Consider the following 20291-nt stretch of genomic DNA (forward strand, 5'->3'; position numbering starts at 1 on the left):
TCTCTGAGGTTTATCGTTTTCTTTCTAAAATTAAGCAACTTTTGGAGAAATGTGCAATTTTAGTGGACATAAAGCTTTCAATGCCAATAAATCCAAATATTTTTTTTTATTTTTGCATTTAATTAGATTTTTATTCTGGCAGGCAGGTCCATAGTTTTGACAAAAAACACAATGTCCCTTTTCAAAATGATGTATTTTTCTTTTGCTGTGTGTGAGTATGAGTTGGGGAAACTACACTGGGGGTGATATTCAGTGGGAGGCACAACAAAAACTGCACGCAGTTCATGTCATTCTTAATCTGTCATTAAATGTCACCGTATGTAAATGAGCAAGTCGGTGGCTGAAACCATCGCATTTCCTCTTTCTTTCCTCTTTCACAGTCATTCTGATTAGATTTGTTACTTGAAACACTTCTGCGTGCCTTCTGCTTTGCCCTACCCTGGAATCCAGAGTCGGGTTGATAATTTGTCTTCGCCTTATATTTGTGAAGGATGTGACTGTGTGGAGTGTGATGCTCGTCAGTCCGTTTATTATTGGTCAGATGGACAAAGGGCTGTTGGCCCTCTTGATGCTTGAACTCATGACCTAACCATGTGATTTATTCCACCATTCCCCCTGTTTATTTCTCCTCTTCCTGTTGGTGCTTAACTGACCGTATACGTTTCTGTGGCTTGCTGTCGTTTAGCTTGCAAAGTGTGATGTGAAGTGACGCTGAGTCATACAAAGGAGACTCAGCCACAGTACTGACATATCAACAGAGATTAAACTAGTTTATTTATTTTCAAAGAGGAAAAGAAATTACAAAACAAAATGCAGTCATATTTTACACTAGTGATTATTATTATTAAATTTTTACAACCATTCAGTCTGCTTAACATAAAGAAATAATTCTACATCTTTGTTTCTTTCATATTTTTGGTACTCTGATTTATACATACAAGTAACAAATACATTAACCTTTTCACAATGCATATAATCTGTGGGCAGGAAGAAAATCTTTCAAGTGATGTGTTGTGTCTAAGTCTGTGTGTGTATCTGTGTGTGTACATGTACGCATCAACACAAAGCACCCGCCCAAGACCTATAGCACATCCAGAAACAAAGTAGAGGGACACTGCACTCAGAGGTGACTGTTGTCAGTTAAACTAATGCAAAGACGTCGGCCAAACCTGACCTGATCTGTTTACCTCTGAGCCCTCTCTGAGCCCTCTCTGAGTCCTCTTTGAGTCCTCTCTGAGTCCTCGCTGCGCCTCTACCACTGCACCCGCCTGCTGCCTCGTACCTTCCTGGTAATTAGATGCTCAACAACAATTCCCTTAATTAATTAAAAAGTCTTTCTTAGATGAACTGTATTTCATACAATTTGTACAAATATATTTAATGTCTCCTTCTCCTCAGAGGAAGAAGGGAATGAGCAGAGAATCCTGTTACACAGGTGCAAGGTGAACGTGAGTTAAAAATTATAACTGTAATGTCTGTGGATGAAAAATGGCTTTTTGTACATAAATGAAAAGGGTAGCTTCAGTGTTGCAGAGGAAAAAAAAGTCTCTCTCCTGGCAGAAGGTCCCCAGAGGTCAGTGAGCCAGAGTACGCTCTGCAAAGCATTGACATTGCAGATGTACACAGTCATACAAAAATAAAATACAACTCAGAAAAAGAGTCTAAAGCCTGTTATCGTCCCACCTTAGGAGCAGTGAGACTGGGAGCTTAGGTTGGGTCAGCAAGCTGTCTTTGCGTCTTTTCGTGTGGGAGCAGAGGTACCGTTGAGTGCGCTGAAGTTCAGTACGGGGCTAGCCCATAGCTGTGACCATACTGGAGTGGTGTGGGAAAGGGAGACTCGATGAGGGGTGCATGGGTGTGGGCGTGGTCAGCATGTGACTGGAGTGTGAGAAGGGAGGGAATGACGACATGTGGCGGGACAGCGCTGCTGGGCTGAAGGAGCTGCTCTTGTCCATCAGGCTTTTGGAAAAGTCGTCCATGCTGTCTTGGGACTTTTTGCTCTTCTTTGACTTGCTGGACATCTTTCTGTTTCTGGTCTGGATGCCTTCCTTCTTCATGGTCAGAGGTCTGTTGATCTGCTCTCAAAAGAAGATAGACAAATGGCAGATTAGTATTTTTGTCGCAGCATGTTCAAAGCACAGTCAAGAGAGTGAACACTTTGAGGATGCAGCCTGGTTACTAAATACTTTCAATTTGGGTTTCGGTCTCACGCGGCAAAACATGAAATAAAGCAAGTCTGCTATTTTCAAAAACAGAAAAAGAAATGCAAACATTGTGCTTTAAGAGACATGGTTTGCTTCCATTAAGGGGCAAATCAGGGTAACCGTGCTGCAGTGGAAAATAGCATATGGTCTATATCGTACATCCTGTGCAGCAGTAAATGTTGATGGTGCACTAATTTATGATTTTTAGGGTTGAAAATCTCTTTTTAAACCTAAGACAATGAGACTATATCCAAGCCACACAGCTCCTTTTTCATCGGTGCTAACTTGGACAAATCCATGTGACAACAGATTATGGTGAAGGTGAAGGTTCCAATCTGGTTTCATCCTCTTTGTGCGTCTTTCATAGGGGACTGATTCTCTCACAGCTCTTAGACATGCTTTATGAGTCCTTATGCCCATATGTATGTTTAATAAAAGAGTTGGAGAGACATTTTGCCACATAACTCAATTACGCCTCTCACAAAGACGACTAAGACACATTACAATAATTAAGTACATTTGTTGTAGCTTTTAATTTATTGGCAAAATGGTGAAAAGGAAAGCATGCTCGTCAGCTTAGGGGGCTACAACAATATTGTTATTTCTGCTATAACTCATATTCAAGACTTCTCGGGATACTTTAAAAATGCAGCTGCAAGAGCGGTGGTTCTCAACTGTTGCATCAGGACCCAACTTCATCACATCCTGACCAGCCACGACCCAAATAAGAATATTGAATGTAACTAATGCAAAACAATTTAATATTTTTTAGAATGAAAATAAAAAAGACTATTTTCTGACATCGCGCAATTGGTTCAAGCATTGATAATAAAATGGTCTGTCAAAAAATATCAAAACACTGGTCTTTACGGTCTCACGCCACAACACACCGTTGGGTCCTGGCTCAACACTTCAGAACTGATGTGCGATTATTCCTTGATCGATGGTGAAATGAGGACAGGGGCTCACCATCATAAACTGAATAACGTGGTTGACTCGAATTAATACAACTAATTGAGAACCTTATTAAATATTCAAATGGAATTAGCTGTGTTTTCCCCCCTCCCCTTTTTTCATATTAGATTTGACAGCATGGCCAAAAGACCTTAATATTGAAAACATAATAATAATAATAAAGGCCTATGTTATCTCAGTGCCCCGGACAGAAGACGGATAAAAAAGAATCAGAAGAAACGGGACGTGACAAAAAAAAAAAAAAAAAAAAAGCTTATGGCGAAATGATACATCAATAGCAGTATTACTTACATTGTGCAGCTTGTAGTAGAGGCCGCAGGCGTTACAAACCGGGTCGCCATTGGCGTTCCTCCGCCACAGTGTCGTGGTGGTTGTCTGACAATTTGCGCAGGAGGTTCCAGCTCGCCTGGCAGCGGACTGTGCACAGAAGAAAAACCAACAGAGTCGTCACATTACGGGACCAATAAGCAATCTTTACATTTCACCCGGTTTACTCTCCCAACCGACATTATTCTTAGGCTATTTTATTGGCCTGCATTTGTATCACGCATTTCCTTGTCTATTTAGGCGCTGAGTGAAGTCACCAAACACTTACACATTTGTGCGCAAAGACGTGGTAGTCTAAAGTGCGTTTTCACACGTGTGTTTATTTATTTGATCACGTTGTGCTTTCTGTCTTTTTAACTCACTTCCACTCGCGCACAGACTTTAATGTGGGAGGCGATGTCAGTGAGCAGTGTCGCGATTTACCCCCTACTGCTTATTTGTTGACTTGACATTGATGGTATAATCTCTAAAACAATCAATACACAACAGACCATAAAGGATACAGGGCTACGTGTCCTTTAGAATAGCTCGTGCACACGTTATGACTTAATACCCGCATCCACAGATCGCGCGCGCACACGTTGCCGCCTCGGGCCTTTCGTGTCTTAGAGTAACATCTCATTAGTATTTGAGGTTTTTAAAGCACCCCCGTCTACTGTCCCGTCCATTCCGATAGGACAGGGTCAAGTGTGCCGTGACCATTAGCGCAGTGCCTTTGAGTGTTCCGCGCGCTAAACAAACTCAAGTTGTGCCCGCGCGCGCTGGCTGTGCTCGACTCCGCTCTGCCTGTGTTATGACTGGGGAAGCGGCCGGTGTTGTTAGAAGCGACTTATCTGCACTGCTCAGATATCCGGCAGCCCTTTCCGGGAAAGTCGGCTTTTCACATTAGCCTAGTCCTAGACGAGCACGGAGCAGGACTTCAGTGGCGAGCGTATGGATATTCACACGCGCACGGGGACAAGGAGATCGCGTGTCGTGGGGTTCTGTTCAGTTCATTCTACGATCCCTCGCCTAAATGTGGGCTAAATGTCAGCCTTTTAATATAGGCAACCTCTGCGTCTTCTTACACTAACAATAGCTTTTATTAGTTTGTTTTTGATACGACTCATGTCTGTGTGAGGAGAGGAGTGTAGGCTATAAGAACAAGACCGTCGAGTAAAAACAAAATATGATAATCCGTGGGGGAAAGTTCGAGGCATCAGTGGAATGGTTGGGAAGGAGGAGAACGTACCAGTCGCCGCTTGGGTTTTATCAGGGGACGGTTTTGTCCGTTCATCTTGTGGTAGAGACCACAGGCGTTACAGAGGTAGTGCCCAGTGCCGTCCCGCCTCCACAGCGGAGTCGATGTGGCTCCGCAGTTCACGCACTCTCTGCCTTCTGCAAACGCGCAAAGACACAAGCAGGGGATGTGGAGATTAGTGGACTGTGAAAATGCGCTACGATGATAAATCTGTGCGGTCTTCAAATAAATGTTGTTATATGTCAAACATACATGAACAACGTAGTAATAATAATAATAATAATAATAATAATAATAATAATAATAATAATAATAATAATAATAATAATAATAATAATAATAATAATAATAATAATAATAATAATAATAGAATGTGGTGCGGTCTTTGACACCTTTAAGTGCTATCGACAGGTGAAACATGCGCTCTCTCTGCGTGGGCCCTGCTGAAAGTGAAACATGGGAGCCGGAGTCGCGCTCACATTATTTGAAAGCAAACATTCACAATGAGTTTCTGTGCAGGTCTGAATGTACGTTTGCATTTTAAGCAGCCACACTTCCCCTTTTCGCGAGCTGCAAAGGCACAGACCGACTTCATCACAGATATGATGTGAGACAACTTAAGTATAGGAAATAGCGTTGGATTAAGTCAAGCTAGAGGTAACATGCTTGATAACGAAAAGTCTTCCATCTTTGATCTTTAGAAACACTCGCTCTTTTTCCATTAAACAATATTATGTTAATATAGGCTGTATATGATAATGCTGATTTATTGCGCATCAGCTAATCAGGGCTTTTGTTTCCATCAAAGCCTGGTATTTATCTCATTAAGGAATAGCACAGCCCCTGTCACTAAACATTTAACATTATCGGGGCAATTTTGAAAATATTCTTTCCCTCAAAGGCTGCGCACTCTGCCAGGCCGGGGACTCGCTTGCGTTTTCCCCTGGCGTGAACGATAGCATCCGGCGCTGAGTAAACAAAGCAACTGTGGCGTGCACTGGTCTGACAGTAATGGGATTATGTTAAACATATAAACGAGGCGACACAGCCCAGAAAGCTGGCCTCTCCACTCTGCCTCTGTTTTAAATCAGAAAAGCAGTTCAATATCCTTATTTCATATACAATTATTATTATTATTATTATTATTATTATTATTATTATTATTATTATTATTATTATTATTATTATTATTATTATTATTATTATTATTATTATTATATGCGCTTGTTCTCGTGAATGGTCGTCATCCTAATTGTTTAGGCTATATGAAGAGGTCAGTGTTGGAGCTGCAAGTAGGCTATGGGGAATAATAATGGGTCAAAAGTGAATGTAATAAAGCGCACGCCTACCTGAACAGGACCTTGTTTTTGGTCTTGTTTTGGAACCATAACTAGAAGATGACCCACCTATCAGGCTACTTGGTGGGAAGAGGCCTGGCCCGTATTCGGGGACATAGGGTGGGTATGTGGCGATGGGGTGATGGGCAGAGGCTGACCCTCCAATAGATGCCATACTCCGACTGTGAGCTGACTCCAGCTTCATGCTCTCTGCCAGGGAAACCTGGTACTTTATGCACTCCTTGTCCTCCTGTCGAGTGCTGTTGGAGCCCGTAGATATGCCAGGGTCCGGAGAAACGTCTTTGGGAGGGGTCGGAGGAAACGTAAAGAGGTGCGGACTAGAGTGGCCATTGGACAGAGAAGAGGAGGAGGCCGGGGGATAGACGGACAGGCTGGCAGGGGAACCGTGGTGTAGTGGATTCTTCGGAAAGGGGCTTAGGTTCCAGGGTGAAGTACTGTGATGTGGGGCAATGCCTTTGCTCCCCTCAAGCCACGGAAGGGAGCCGTGTAGTAATGAGGGACGGCACACTTGGCTACCTACAACACAAATATACACAAAAACCATTAGCACCGGTTAATCAAAGGTCTGCTCAAAGGAGGCCCACCTTTGTAAAGCATATTGTTCAGACAAAATATTAGCGACATGTAAACATACCCTCAATATCTCTAATATCAATAGGACATTCGATCAAGGCCCATCAGTTAGGCTACGCAATGCCGACAATGCCGAAAAATAAATAGAATAAAACACACACACACTATATATATATATATATATATATATATATATATATATATATACACATGCCCTATATATATATAAACTATACACACACACAGATATATATATATAGGCTATATACAAACACACACACACACACAACGCCTAAATATTGCAGAGAATTATAAACTAGCAGCTAAACATGTTGCATATTTTGAAAGTAAACCCGGCCTGATTTGATACTTTTATTCAGGCCATTATAAGGTAAATACTTTTAGTCACTTAATGGCAATAATTTAGAGAATTTCCGTGAGCGCGTCTGTCCAGGGCTACAGATAATGAGGCCTTGATTAAATAAAGGCCTGAGAGCTTTTACTTACTGTGTGGAGGTGGGGGGTACCTCTGCACGGCACGGACTGAGTTCCCATAGTATGGAGAGACGTGGTTGCCCTGTCCGTCAATATTAAAGAGTACATCCACATCGTCAGCCAGCGGGTACTGCGAAGGGTCCATGTATGAGTGGCCGAGGCCCGGGTGATGTGAGCCGGGATGCTGCTCGTTTAAGACAGCGGGATGATGGCTCATCCACCGGGGCTGGTCTGCGCTAACTTCCATTGCGTTTCAATGAACTCAGTCTCTGTTCATGTATGCAAGACCAGGTACAAGAAGAAAGAACGTCCCAAATCCGTTTGGTTAAATCCACAGGATCCGTGCGCACTTAACAGTCACCTGGACACAGAAATAGTGCGGTCAGTCTGGATTCTCCTTTAACAGGTCACACTAAACATGCAGATCATTGCGAAAAAAGCTACCACATTAGGCTATATCTAAACAGGACACATACCCAGCATAACAAACTCTTGGTGCGCTCTCAGTGAAATACGTCCCAAACGGAAGAAGCGCAGTCGCTGAACTTGTTCCTCTTGAAAAGCAAATGTTTAAGCTGAGCGCAACAAGTAGAACGCGCGGTTCGCGCAGTGGACGGCTTCAGCGCACTGACCCAGCGGGTTCAAATCAATGCTCCTACGCGTGTTGGTGCGCTGGAGTGCTTGAGTCCATTAGCCGCTGTTCTCAGTCCTCACTAAAGCTCTGGCTCCCTCGCCCCACACACTCTCTCACTTCTACCTTTTTTTTTTTTTTTTTTTTTTTTTTTTTACAGTGAAGGCATTCTTTCAGGATGGCGCCAGGCAGCTCAATGCTCGCAGACAGCTGTGGCGCGACGCAACTTAAGGAGGGTCTGTCAGTGTCATCAGTTAAGGGGAGGGGCCTGCCCTAATTGAATAGAGCCGAGCCAAGAGAGGTTCACAGCTTATGCAAGATTTCCTTTTTTATTTCATCTTTAACCAGCCTGTGTATTAAGACTAACTTTCATTAAATGAGATTTGGTGCGTAAAATAATAAGTCTTAATTCTTACATTTGGCCTACTCTTAACATGTTATACTATATAGGCATGACAATATTTGTGGAAAAATTAGGAAGAGTTTTGGCATAAGGATCTCAATCACATTTTAATAATGTTTTTGTGTGTGTGTGTGTTAAATGTATCCGCTGAGCTGTTGTGGAGAGCAGAGCTGCACAGGCAGGCGAGCCTGTTGCGCTGGGCCAGACACAGGCCGCTTCAATTCCTAAAATTGCGGCAGTGCGTCCTCTCGTGGTGACAGCCACACTATAGCACATCCAAATTACGGAGGTTCCTCAATCTGACAATCTGAAGAAAGAAACAAAATAAAAGGGTGCCCGAATACTGGTCTTTCTGTGAGCGTAACTTCTCTCAAATCAGTCGTATCGCCTATTTCAGCACGTCAATCAACGAGAGTTATTTTCTACAACCGTTCCTCCAGAGTAACATAAAAATGGACAGCCAAAAATGGCTCGTGTCATTATTAATTCAAACCAGTGCATTAAATGCAACTTGATCTCTCTCAAAGGGACTGATCATATTTATTTACTTCATCTTTCTGTTGGTCTGATCAGTAATGGCTATTGCACTGAGTAAAGCACAGAAGCAAAGACACACTTTCCACATGACTCTGTATGTTTCTAAAATATATTTGAATTCGCCGACCTAATGTGTTTACACGTGCTCGTGCCTTGTCAATTTAGAAACAAGTCAATCAAGCACTTCAAAAGTTGCATTTAGTGTGAAACATAACACTGAATGTGATTCTACATTTATTTATTTTTTAAATGCATTGGGCAACTGCAGATGAGAATTAATCTTCTCACTAAATTAAATCCCCTATAGCTCCCCCAGAGTCTAACAGCAGTTGATCATAAAGATGTTGGTTCACAAAAGTCAGAGTGGCGTTTACAAGTCACGATCTTATCAGCTCTGACTGAAATCAAGATCATGCACGCTTTTCAGAAATGTTTCTGCAATATGTTACTCGTTTAAGTACTGAAAGTTTTACTGTACCCTATAGTGGATGGCATTTCTTTTTTTTTCTTTCTTTTTTTTCATGAAAACGTGTACAATGCCCGTTTGTTTATTTATTTGCATTGTCTCCGTTCGACATCTTGGTCGAAGATAAAGCGCAAAAAAGAAAAAGAAAAATAGCGACACACAAGGTATCCAAATAAAACACGTCCTTTACGCACGCTCTGATTGTTAAATGTATTATTTTTGCAGGTCCACGGTTAGCCTACACTCTTTGTGAGTCATTAGTCCCCTCTCTGGTCTTTTCAAGAAAAAGCCTATTTCTTTCTCCGAGCCTGTGAACCTACACCGCTTCTTAGAACTTACGAGGGCGTAAAATTGTGTTGGCTGAATATGAAACTCAGCCTGTATTTCCTAGAATGAAATGCTACCAGTTAAAAAAAACCTAATTCTTATTTGACTTTATATTCATTAATGCTTATCTATTTATTTGTTTTTTTTAAATGATGTTAAACAAAAAATGCTTTAGGCCTATTGTGATGCTTATCTGAGTCTATCACCACCCACCACACACTGATGTAATCTTTGAGGGAACGTGCAGGGCCTTTCACCTTTCTTAACACGAACAAAGCATCCACCTGCCTCAAACAAGTGTGGAAATAATCATTTAGACAAAAAATATAGGCTTAAGATTGTAGTTATTATAAAACAAATGAATGAATAATGCTCCATTGGTCAAGCTTTCTGAGGCTACGATCGAAGGCTTTGCCAGTCGGAAGTCTGACAGCCATGATGAGAGGCTAATAATAACGCAACAATCAAAAGGGGAGATTAAATCTAAATTCACGGTAGGCACATGTGTAATTCCCCCCCCCCCCCCACATTATTAGACTAATTCTTTTTTCTTTTTTTTTAAACGACATGTTTGCCACGATGATGCAGAGGACGTGTTGCTACTGTGGATTGAAAGAGCTCCTATCGAGACATATCCTCTTTTATCGACAGAGTTCAAGATGAAGAAAAGCCTGACTCCTTCCCCACAAGCCGCCGGCAAGGTAATCACATCAATTTCACGCCACGTATGAGCCTCTGCCTATACCACTAACCTGACTGATAATGGCTCGTTGAGATCTCTAAACTATAGCCATTTTACAGGTGCTAAAGACAGAGAAATCTTACCAAAAAAAAAAAAAAAGAGTGCCGTTTGTAATGCGAGGCTAAATATTAACACAGCCAGATCAAACAAACACAAAACCAAACATCTCTAATTCCAAGAGTTGTGCGCCCTGCATTATAGGCTAATAAACGGGCATTATTTTTTGTAGCTTCTTGATCTCGAAGAGGAAAAAAAAAAAAAAAACACGTCGATGTCAGTTCATTCATTAAAAGTGGCAAAGGTGGCACATGGTTCGTTTACGTTTTGGGCCATGCGTTTATCAAACCGCGGCTCGGTATTGCGTAAAGATGCTTTACCCCATATTGGAAAGAGCGACCATGAAGGGCTGTACCGCGGCTTCAGAGGCACAAAAAAAAAAAAAAAAAAAAAATCTAAATATTTACTGACCTGTGAAGGATGCGCGACAGGCACCGGGCTTTTTTTTTTCCCCCACACACAGATGAAAAGAAGAGAGTGGCATAGAAATTGATGCGCCGTTAGCATTTACAGAAATACACTGAAGGCAGGACTGGCAGAGAGGAAGAGAGAGCCACGGAGGGGAGTGAACACCCTGCTGCAAACTGGAGGAGTCGCGCACTGTGAGAAAAAGAGACGGCCGCACACACGCGCACACACACACACACACACACACACACACACACACAGGCGAAACCGGGCAGGATGCAAGCACGCACGCACGCGCACGGGCCAAACAAAGACGACCTCTTTTACCCGTATACTGTACTGATCGTTATAGCTTCTGGACGTGGAATGAGGCGTCATTTAAGTCACGATAAACATAAGCCCAATTAAACACTATAGCCTGTTTTAGCTGCACATTTGAAGGAGACTAGTTCTTATGGCTTTCGAGGATGATTGTATTGTAAGCAGGTTGACATTGCAGCCTAAGGTGAGCATATACAGTAGGCCAAGACGCGCACTCTTTCTTTTTTTTTTATTCATACATGCCATAACAGCATTACGCGTTTTAATATTTTCTGCCTTTTTATACACGAAGCCATCATTTTCCTCATGTCACATGCGGGCCAAACTTCTCGTGGAATCAAAACATGTCAAAACGATGATGAGTTGGCGTGTATGATATAGCCTATGAGAATATTAGCTCCACCAAGGACTGGTGCTTTCAGTACTAGACTGCCAAAGCTTGATAAACCCCGGCGCATGATGGGCCTGTAGCCTGTTAACTTGCACCATGGTTGACTTGATTAAAATCCAGCAAAATCCCGATCGTTTCCCCCCGTGGACCATGGGAGAAGAGCAGGATGTCTCTCCCGTCTTTCAAGGAGAATGTAAACTGATAGCACCCAAAATTAGGCTATCTATTGGAAGGTCGGGGGTGTCGTTTATAGTTATAAATTAAAGATAGTCTGATACAACAACCTTTATCTGTGCGTAATCCTACATTTGTCGCATGGAAAGCACAAATGAAAAGCGTTTAGTTAATAAATGAAATGTGTCGGAATCTATCAATTCATTTGATTCAAATGACAAATACGCATTGATTATGTATTTTTTTAAATGATACACATGGCCAAAAGCAACCAATTAGGCTTGCAATAAAGTTCTTGGATCACCTTGATCGCCTTGGTGGCCTGTTATTAAAGGTCTATTATACTGGTGTAAGGATCGTGACCATAATGCATCTCATTCCGGTGCATCTCAGAACAGAACTGGAAATGGACTATCCATCTGTGCGCGTGTCCTTTGCACAACTGCATGAATATTGAAGAATTTGATGCGAGCAAAACCAAAATGAGGCAGGGGAGGCAGGGCTTGTGCGCATGCACTACACGCAGCCTGCTAGTGTTAGAACCACTTAGCTTATTGGCCTTTTTTTTTAGTTTGTTTTGGTGTCGTTGTTGGTGTTGTGGTTTTGGTTTTGTGTGTGTATGTGCGTTTTTTATGTCTACCCAAATGTCCGTATGCATCGTTGGCACGTAAATGAAGGTAAAGCCTAAATGTTTATGCGTTTAGAAATAAAGTGAAGTTCATCAGACCCCTCCCACTCAAAAATGTGAAATAATTGCTGCACTAAAAAGCCCGCTCCGCTGCCTACACAAACACTATTCGCTGTAAATGTTATTTAAGATGATCATAATTTCAGACAAAACGCCTCCAAATGTATGGGCTGCGTATTATTTATTGCCTTACTCCTTAATGTGCTTTGTTATCCACGTCATGTGCACTCGCCAAAGACGATGCGCGTTTGCAATTCTCCTTTCGATTTTATTTTAAAATATTAGGCCGAGGTGGGGAGATTTATAAACGAGTGCGCTCTTATCTGTTCCGTTCACGTATCCAGGATCACAGAAGCTGATTAAGAAAGAAGTCACAGCCAACGCTGGATTCATAATGATTTGGAATAATGAATCCTTATCTCTCCTCTGCAGATTATCAGCCTTTCAGCTCGCCATGTTTTGTTACATGGGATAATTTATTGCATCTAATACATTACAATGAATCTGATGGGGGAAAGTGATGGCCATGTTAGCAGAGGCTGCGTTTTTATCCTGGGGCAATGAAATGCCTTTACGATTTTTAATTGGTAAAATATAAAGGGAATCTGATAAAAAAAAAAAATAGAGGCATTGAGGTATAATCTTGGCTGCTGTGTTCCAGCAGCACTCTGCTTACACTATAATTAGTGTGTCAATTTCAACCTAAAATTAACAGCATCGACCTGCCATCTCTGCTTACGCCAGTGGATTCAGCAAGTTCCTAATTTTGCATGATTTATTTTTCACCAAGAGAAGATAATTAATCATAAACATTGAAACAGGGTAAAGAATGTAGATAACCACATATTTGCATCTAAAAAGATTTAAGCTATTTCTTCCCTTGGCTCTCCACATCCCCACCTGAATTAGCCAGTGTTGCACTTCCACCAAGACTCTTTAATTTACTGTGATTAATCTCGGTGTGTTGCTGCATCATTAATCACGAGGGGGTGGTGGCGGAACAGTGATGCGTGCGCGCGCACCTGAAGTCCTAACAGAACAGAGATGAGAGGCGAAACTGAAAATAAACGCTCATTAGCTGCCATTTGCTCAGCTCATTGTCCTGCTTATTTTTATGATTATTTTTCTAAGCCGGTTGGGTTCTTTGTACGCGCCAATGTGGCTCTTCCATTGGCCCAAAAAGACTGCGTAAAGGCTAAGGTTGCAGAGTGATCTTTATGTAAATATACAGCGATCATAAGGCTCTTGTACAGCCTTCAATACAGACTACAAATATTTATTCAGAAATACATTATGGCTCATATTCCACTACTGAGTCAGGGCTGTTTGCCTGCAGTTTGTGTGTAAATTGATTAGGCGTTCAGACAATACTCAATCCGATGTGGTATAAGTGTTCTCTTTTTTTTTTTTTTTTGGCTTTTTTCCCCCCAAAGCGGCTTGATTTCCCTAACAATCAAGAAACAGGTCATTTTGGCGACTTTCTGGCGCTGTCCGAGCCGAGTCGGTGAGCCTGCCCTGCAAGCCTTCAGAGGGGTATGCCCTATCGGGTTCTCCAGATCCCCTTTAAATGGCTGGATAGGAGGTCACTATCAAATTGCGCATGCATGGGGTGTGAGTCTCTCCGCCCTCTCTCGCTCTCTCACTAGTCTAGTCAACCAACCTGGCACCATGCAGTCGTTTGTATTTAAATGGAGAGGGGGGAAAAAAACGGGTTAGTAGCTAAAATTGGAGCCGATATGTCTAAGCCATGTCGTTAAAAGTAAACCTACAGTAACACATTGGTGAAAAAGGCAGCAATCATAGACTAACCACCCGTTTAAACTATGACGAAACCTCGCATTTTAGAAGAAAATATCTAAAACAAATACAAAAAGTGACTATAGGACACGATAGGCCTAGATTATTATTATTATTATTATTATTATTATTATTATTATTATTATTATTATTATTATTATTATTATTATTATTATTATTATTATTATCGCTATAGGTTACACAAATTAGGCAATACGATTATTAGCCTACTTTACTTTAGCGTCTCAAAGTTTTGTAAATGAAAGACGGGCATGAGCGTCCTTTAGCAGTGTTATCTATAAGGCCTTTGCATTGTCATTAATCTTCAGCAGGCTAATTAAATTAATCCATCGCCTCTTGGCAACAGCGACCATTTTTTTTAAAATCCGCTGCAGCAGTTAGCCATTTGTTTTGAAAACGAAAAAAAAAAACTTTGTGCGTTAAATCTGACGCAAACGCGGATCTGTTCGCTCCCGACTTGTTTTGTCAATATTTCTGCAAAAAAAAAAAAAAAAAAATGAAAGTGGCCTTCACGTTCACGGGGATGCATGAAAGGGGTTGTTTTAGCCTATGTGACTGGAACGAGGCGGAGACTCGGGGCTGTGATTGACAGTCAGTCCGCGGGATCATGTTTAATCCGTGCCTCTCTCGAGCCTGTTCAGAACTCATTTCTCCACCGCGAGATGGGGACTCAGATGGTTGCCCGGGTAACGGCGATAGTGCTAAGCCATTTCCATTTTCTCCCGAACGACGGAGAGAAACATTTGCAACAGAGGTCGTCACAAAGTCATTCACAAGAGCTCGATGCAGTGGGAGGATACGGGTGCTCGTTACCTTTGCATATTTGGATTGTATTGAGAGGAAACATTTACGGACTCGTTTTCTGAGATATAAAATAGGCCTTCCTCATTGTAGGCTATAGTGTGCTTTACGGCCTAACGTGTCAGTATCATTGGGCCGCCCATGCTTGAAGAGTCCATGGGGCCAGGGAGGCTGGTGGCATCATCATCATCAGAGTGCTCCTGCTATAGCGAATGAATAACGCACCTATAGGCCTCTAAATGTGTGTGCCGGAATTATGAATGTCACCTTTCTTTCAGTGTGTCCTTGATTTTGCATCACACCTTTAACTGTGCCCCTTTTAATACTACTACTACTACTACTACTACTACTAATAATAATAATAATAATAATAATAATAATAATAATAATAATAATAATAATAATAATAATAATAATAATAATGATGATAATGCATTGGTACTTTTTTCATAGTCACTGGGGGTGTGACTTATACTCAGGTGCGACATATATATCAAAATATATCATTTCACGTTTGTTATTATTACTTACTGTACCGCTGAAAAATTTCAAACGGTAAAGTGTGGAGTGAGCGAGAAACTTGTGAGGGACGGGTGAAAAACGAAACAGAGGTTGCTCAAAGGAAAAAGCTTGGGGGGTGCTTGAACGACGTGCTGCAGGGAAAGGCTTGTCAACGGTGCGGTCACGCCTCCAAGGCTGGTGTGACATATGTGACTTATACTCCGGAGTAACTATGTATGTTTTGTTTCTTCTTCGTTATGCATTTTTTTGGCGGGAGCGACTTATACTCCAGATCGACTTATGTTTTTTTTTTGTTCTTCATTATGCATTTTTTTGGCTGGTGCGACTTATACTCCAGATCGACTTATGTTGGTTTTTTTGTTCTTCATTATGCCTTTTTTGGCGGGAGCGACTTATACTCCAGATCGACTTATGTTTGTTTTTTTTGTTCTTCATCATGCATTTTTTGGCTGGTGCGACTTATAGTCCAGAGCGACATATATATGTTTTTTTCTTCTTCTTCATTATGCCTCTTTTGGCTGGTGCGACTTATACTCCGGAGCGACTTATAGTCCGGAAAATAAGATAGTGCTTTTCTGGACACTCCATGGTGGTGGTAAGGTACTAATTAAGCAAGGTTTGCCAATCTGCACCATCACCAATCACTCACCCACACACTACATTCACAGAGACGTCTTGGTGTCCCTAAACAGTCTCCCATCCAAGCACAGGCACTATACCCTGCCTAGCCTCCGGGAGCTGACAGGATCAGGCATAGTAAAGGCGGTATGACCACTTTTCTCCGAGGGGCAGAAGCAACCTATATGTGCATGTTAAATGTGTATTGAGTTGGTGATTAGACAGATCACGGCCCGTTATTCAAGTCAGAAGCAATGCCAACCAACAAAACTGCTAAAGTTGACTGTTGCATGCCTCCTACCCCATTACCTGTCCTCATTAATTCTCACGTCTTTGCCTTTCAGTCAATATGATAGCACACCTGTGAGAACATAGCCCACCCCTCACTCAGTCTTGGCATCTTCATTGTAATTATTTTATTTTTCATAAGTTTTTGCTGAAGAGGGCTACTGGCATCTTCAGAGTTTGTGTGGCCTGTGTCTATACGATAAACGCGCAAGTTTGGTGAAGGACAACAATCTGGTGGAGAAGCGATCAGAAGCTGCAATGATAGTAGAGCTAATAATGTATCTGTCTCCAACACATTGTTGAGAGTGTGCATACTGCCTATGAGGCTGCTTAAATTAAACCACATCCAGCAGGCTTCAATATGCAAACACTTTTGACAATGAGTGGTATAATTGCAACTTGAGCTTAAGGCCTCAAAAGGCTTTCAGTGTGTTCAACCTGGCTTCCATTCTCAGCAAACCCCAAGCCACTTTTGAAAAGCGAATGTTTAAAAAAATAAAAAATAAAAGACTGATAAAGGGAAAGAAAAGATCTAGAGGCGACTAAGATAATGGGGCGGTGTGAACAGTGAGACGCCTCCAAATACCATCTGATGAAAGATTCACTTGATGTTTCATGAGCAATTGCATTGAGAAAATAAGAGAAAAAAGGCATGTGTTGCATCTTACAGTTTTAACGTTTTGGTTATATACTGTTTAAGAAGTTTTACATCAGGGTAATGTGATTTGGGAAAAGATTGGATTTACTGCAGTACCTGTTTTTTATATTTTGGATTATCTTTATTTTTAACACTGCTGAACTTAACAAAAAAAAAAGGGTGAAATAACTCAATATCTTTATTCTTGGCATTTTCTCAATGAGCTTCATAAGGTCTCTGAAATCTGAAATGGTTTCCAACTGTCTGTGAAGTGAAAACCATTTCTGGTGACGGCATCGAGATGAAGCCCATTCAGTGAGAATCTACAATGTCATTAGTCTTGAAATAAAAGAAAAGCCACTTCATAAAATAAAAAAAAGTGTTTCCAAACTTTTGACTGGTACTGTATTCATGGTGGGAGCGAAAATGCAAGGTCAGCGTGTGAAGCGCTTTGTGTGACTTGTGTCAGGTGAAAAGCGCTAATACAAATAACTGTCCTCAGTCATCAACCATAAACCAGTTAGTCCAGAATCCTTGCGTCTTTGCACAGGAATAGGCCACCATTCAGGTTCAGTAAAGTGATTATATTACAACGCAGACGTCAAAGTGCTCCTAATGTGTTATTACGCCTTACAATATAGAAACGCTTTTTATTTGCCTAGAAAACCAACATGTTTAATTTTGTGTGACGATACTTTGATCGTGTAACTACTCATGTAAACTAACTTCACCACCATTTGGCCCCATAGAGGAGAGGAGGAGAGGCTAAATGCTAACAACATCTTTGGTCTTTATGTGTGACTGAGCGCACACGCAAAGACCAGACAGGTACACATCAACTCGTCTAAGCCCTGGTAAGAACATACTGTATGTGGCCCACGGTGGCCTGTTCCTTTAATTTCTGAATAGATTTTAAAATGCTGTTGTTCTTAAAGCTTTGAATGGACTTGCCCTACAATATTTCATCCAAATTTAAACAGCCGACACAACGCTCTGCCCCTCCAGATCCGAACAACTCACAGTGGAGTGCTTTAAATCTCGTCATGTTTATTCACTGGCTTTAAAAGCGCATATTTACTCTATTGTTCTGATTTATCTATTTTTTTTGTCTGTTTTATATGTTTGTGTTGTTTAAAGATCTTATGTGCAGCACTTTGGAATCATTTTTGTTGTTTAAATGTGCTGTATAATAATAAGATTGGATTGATTGGAAAAAAGAATCTCTCGCTCTCTCTTTTCTTTCTAATTATTGTAAAAACTGATGTGTTTTGTTTGAGTGATAATGGCACTTTCATATTACTTTACAATAAAAGTACTAGACTACTAACAACATAAAAGAGTTAACGTTTAAACCTCGGCAGAAAAAGATGCTGCAATTTAACATGAGACTAAAAACTGTTATCTCTGAAAACAGATAATGCTGTCACATCTCCGTGACCTGAACGTATTTCTTTCAGCAATAACAACAGGTGTAGGCTGAAATCTGTGAAAACAATAACGTTTCTGGCGAGGTTTTAACTTTTAACCCCTTCAAAACAACGAGAGAAGGTCCCCGCTGATAAGAGGCCAAATTTCCAACGTCCCCATTACAAAGACGCTGTGATGGTTTCTTTGTAAAGTTCAAAGTCAGGTTAAAGAGCGGCCCACAACTTAAAGGTTTGGGGCTGTAACAGTTTAAAGTGTAGAAAACATGCGCAATAGTGGTCAAATCAAGAGCAAAAACACAAGAAACAACAGTATTTGTTTTGTTGGTAAAACAAAGACATATTGAAAGTAGTGAGTACAGCTTTATCAAGATTGTACAGCCCAGAATTTTGTGCTACGTCTCTTTTGTTCTTCTGGGCGAAGTGAGACTTGCCATTGGCTTCATTTTTTTCACCCTAAAATGGGCTCTCACCTTGGTAAATGCCCTAATTGTTGGTTAATATCTACACTCTTGCTACCCTGATCTGGTATCTGCGCAGTAGCTGCACATTAGCCTGATGATGGGTCATCATCGTTTTAACTTCACAAAAGAGGACATTAGACAGGAAGCTTAAACATCCTGGATGATACATAAAGGCCACTGAGTTGGACAATTATTTGATTCAGACGGTCAACGGTTTCATGGAAGAGGAAGAACCTCCTCCCTACAGGGGTAGGTGAAACCTTCGCTGATGCAAACTCCTTCACCACAGAGAGTTATACACTTGAAATGTTGAAGCTCTCAGTCAGGTCTTCGTCAACAACTTTCACCTTTGTGCTTTATCTGTCCCACAGATGAATTTGTCTTCTGATTTTGATTTTTTGTATTCTTGTAATAGGGCAACCTGTCAGATGAAGCAGAACAGCAAATCCTGAGCCACAGATTAATGGTCAGGTCAAGTTTTATTCATTTATTTATTGAAATAGGGACAGTTTGACGTCTCAGTCCAGAAAAATGCAGTTCAAGGAACAGCAAAGATACTGCACAGTGTGTGTATATAATGCATATATATATATAGATATATACATGTGTGTGTTGCATACTGCAATAACAAAGTTAATTATTTTTATTAAAATCGGAAATTGGGTAGATTTGAAGGATAACCCAAACCCTTCAGGCAACTGCCACACATCCCACAGATCTTGTCTGATTTTCAAACCCTAGACTTGTTTTATTTGGAGCGTGATAAAAAGAAACGTGTTTCCAGCCTGAGAGCAGCAGCCTGTCAGTCAGTTCACACAGTGAATACTTACATGCTAAAAGGCTTCTGGAGCCGCTGGCACAAACACGCAGATACACAGCAGATTATGCTTTATTAGCTGTTCACGGAGGCTTAATTGGGAGATCAAAGTTAACAGTCTTCCATCGATATGAAGCAGAACTGATTTTATTTGGCTGAGCAAGAGCAGTGTCATCACAGAATTTAAATCGAAGGGTTTGTCATTATAAAGTTGTTTTTCTCAAATATCACAAAGTGTTGTTGAGATCCAACATATTAATCAGTCAATATTGATAGCAATAAAAAGTTAACATGTCAACAATGAGGGAATTGAATTCACTATAGGCTATATACGATAGTGTTTTACAAATGAAGTCAGATGTGTTGCATGTTGCACTCTGACACTCTCTTTGTCAGCGGTTCTGTTTCATGACTTTTATGGACATGTCTGGTTTGAGAATCACAAGATCACCTGCATGCTGTTTGTTGAAGATGTGTCCCTGTTGAATTCTTTAAATCAAGACATTTCATGTTCATGGGATCTGAGGGACGAACGGCGCGAGAGATCGACAGAATGCAGTTGTTTTATCTTACTTCTTTGACACA

The 20291-nt window shown here is 41.1% G+C and overlaps 1 protein-coding gene across 3 annotated transcripts; it reads right to left on the reverse strand.

Annotated features, from left to right (window-relative positions):
- Nucleotides 1–808: 808 nt before the first annotated feature.
- gata3 (GATA binding protein 3) lies at nucleotides 809–10922 on the reverse strand. 3 transcript variants are annotated; one of them, XM_079552120.1, is made up of 6 exons: nucleotides 7649–7986; nucleotides 7185–7533; nucleotides 6153–6620; nucleotides 4738–4883; nucleotides 3471–3596; nucleotides 809–2075 (listed from the first exon to the last, which is right to left on the reverse strand). In XM_079552120.1, the coding sequence occupies exons 2-6, from the start codon at nucleotides 7417–7419 to the stop codon at nucleotides 1791–1793; spliced, it is 1260 nt and encodes a 419-aa protein (XP_079408246.1). In that variant the 5' UTR covers nucleotides 7420–7533; nucleotides 7649–7986; the 3' UTR covers nucleotides 809–1790. The 3 variants fall into 3 exon arrangements, with proteins under 3 accessions (XP_079408246.1, XP_079408245.1, XP_079408244.1); XM_079552119.1 differs by lacking the exon at nucleotides 7649–7986 and adding an exon at nucleotides 10747–10922 and having other exon boundaries at nucleotides 810–2075; nucleotides 6096–6620; XM_079552118.1 differs by having other exon boundaries at nucleotides 810–2075; nucleotides 6096–6620; nucleotides 7649–7985.
- Between the last annotated feature and the right edge of the window lie 9369 nt (nucleotides 10923–20291).

The sequence above is a fragment of the Gobius niger genome (assembly GCF_951799975.1).
Source record: "Gobius niger genome assembly, chromosome: 2".
Taxonomy (NCBI): domain Eukaryota; kingdom Metazoa; phylum Chordata; class Actinopteri; order Gobiiformes; family Gobiidae; genus Gobius; species Gobius niger.

Excerpts from the sequence above, each read along its gene's own strand:
- gata3 (XM_079552119.1), bottom strand. The coding sequence starts at position 7,419 with ATGGAAGTTAGCGCAGACCAGCCCCGGTGGATGAGCCATCATCCCGCT. Across the intron at positions 3,597-4,737 it reads TAAAACCCAAGCGGCGACTG|TCCGCTGCCAGGCGAGCTGG; the intron begins GTACGTTCTCCT and ends TTCTGTGCACAG. Across the intron at positions 2,076-3,470 it reads TCTACTACAAGCTGCACAAT|ATCAACAGACCTCTGACCAT; the intron begins GTAAGTAATACT and ends TTTTGAGAGCAG.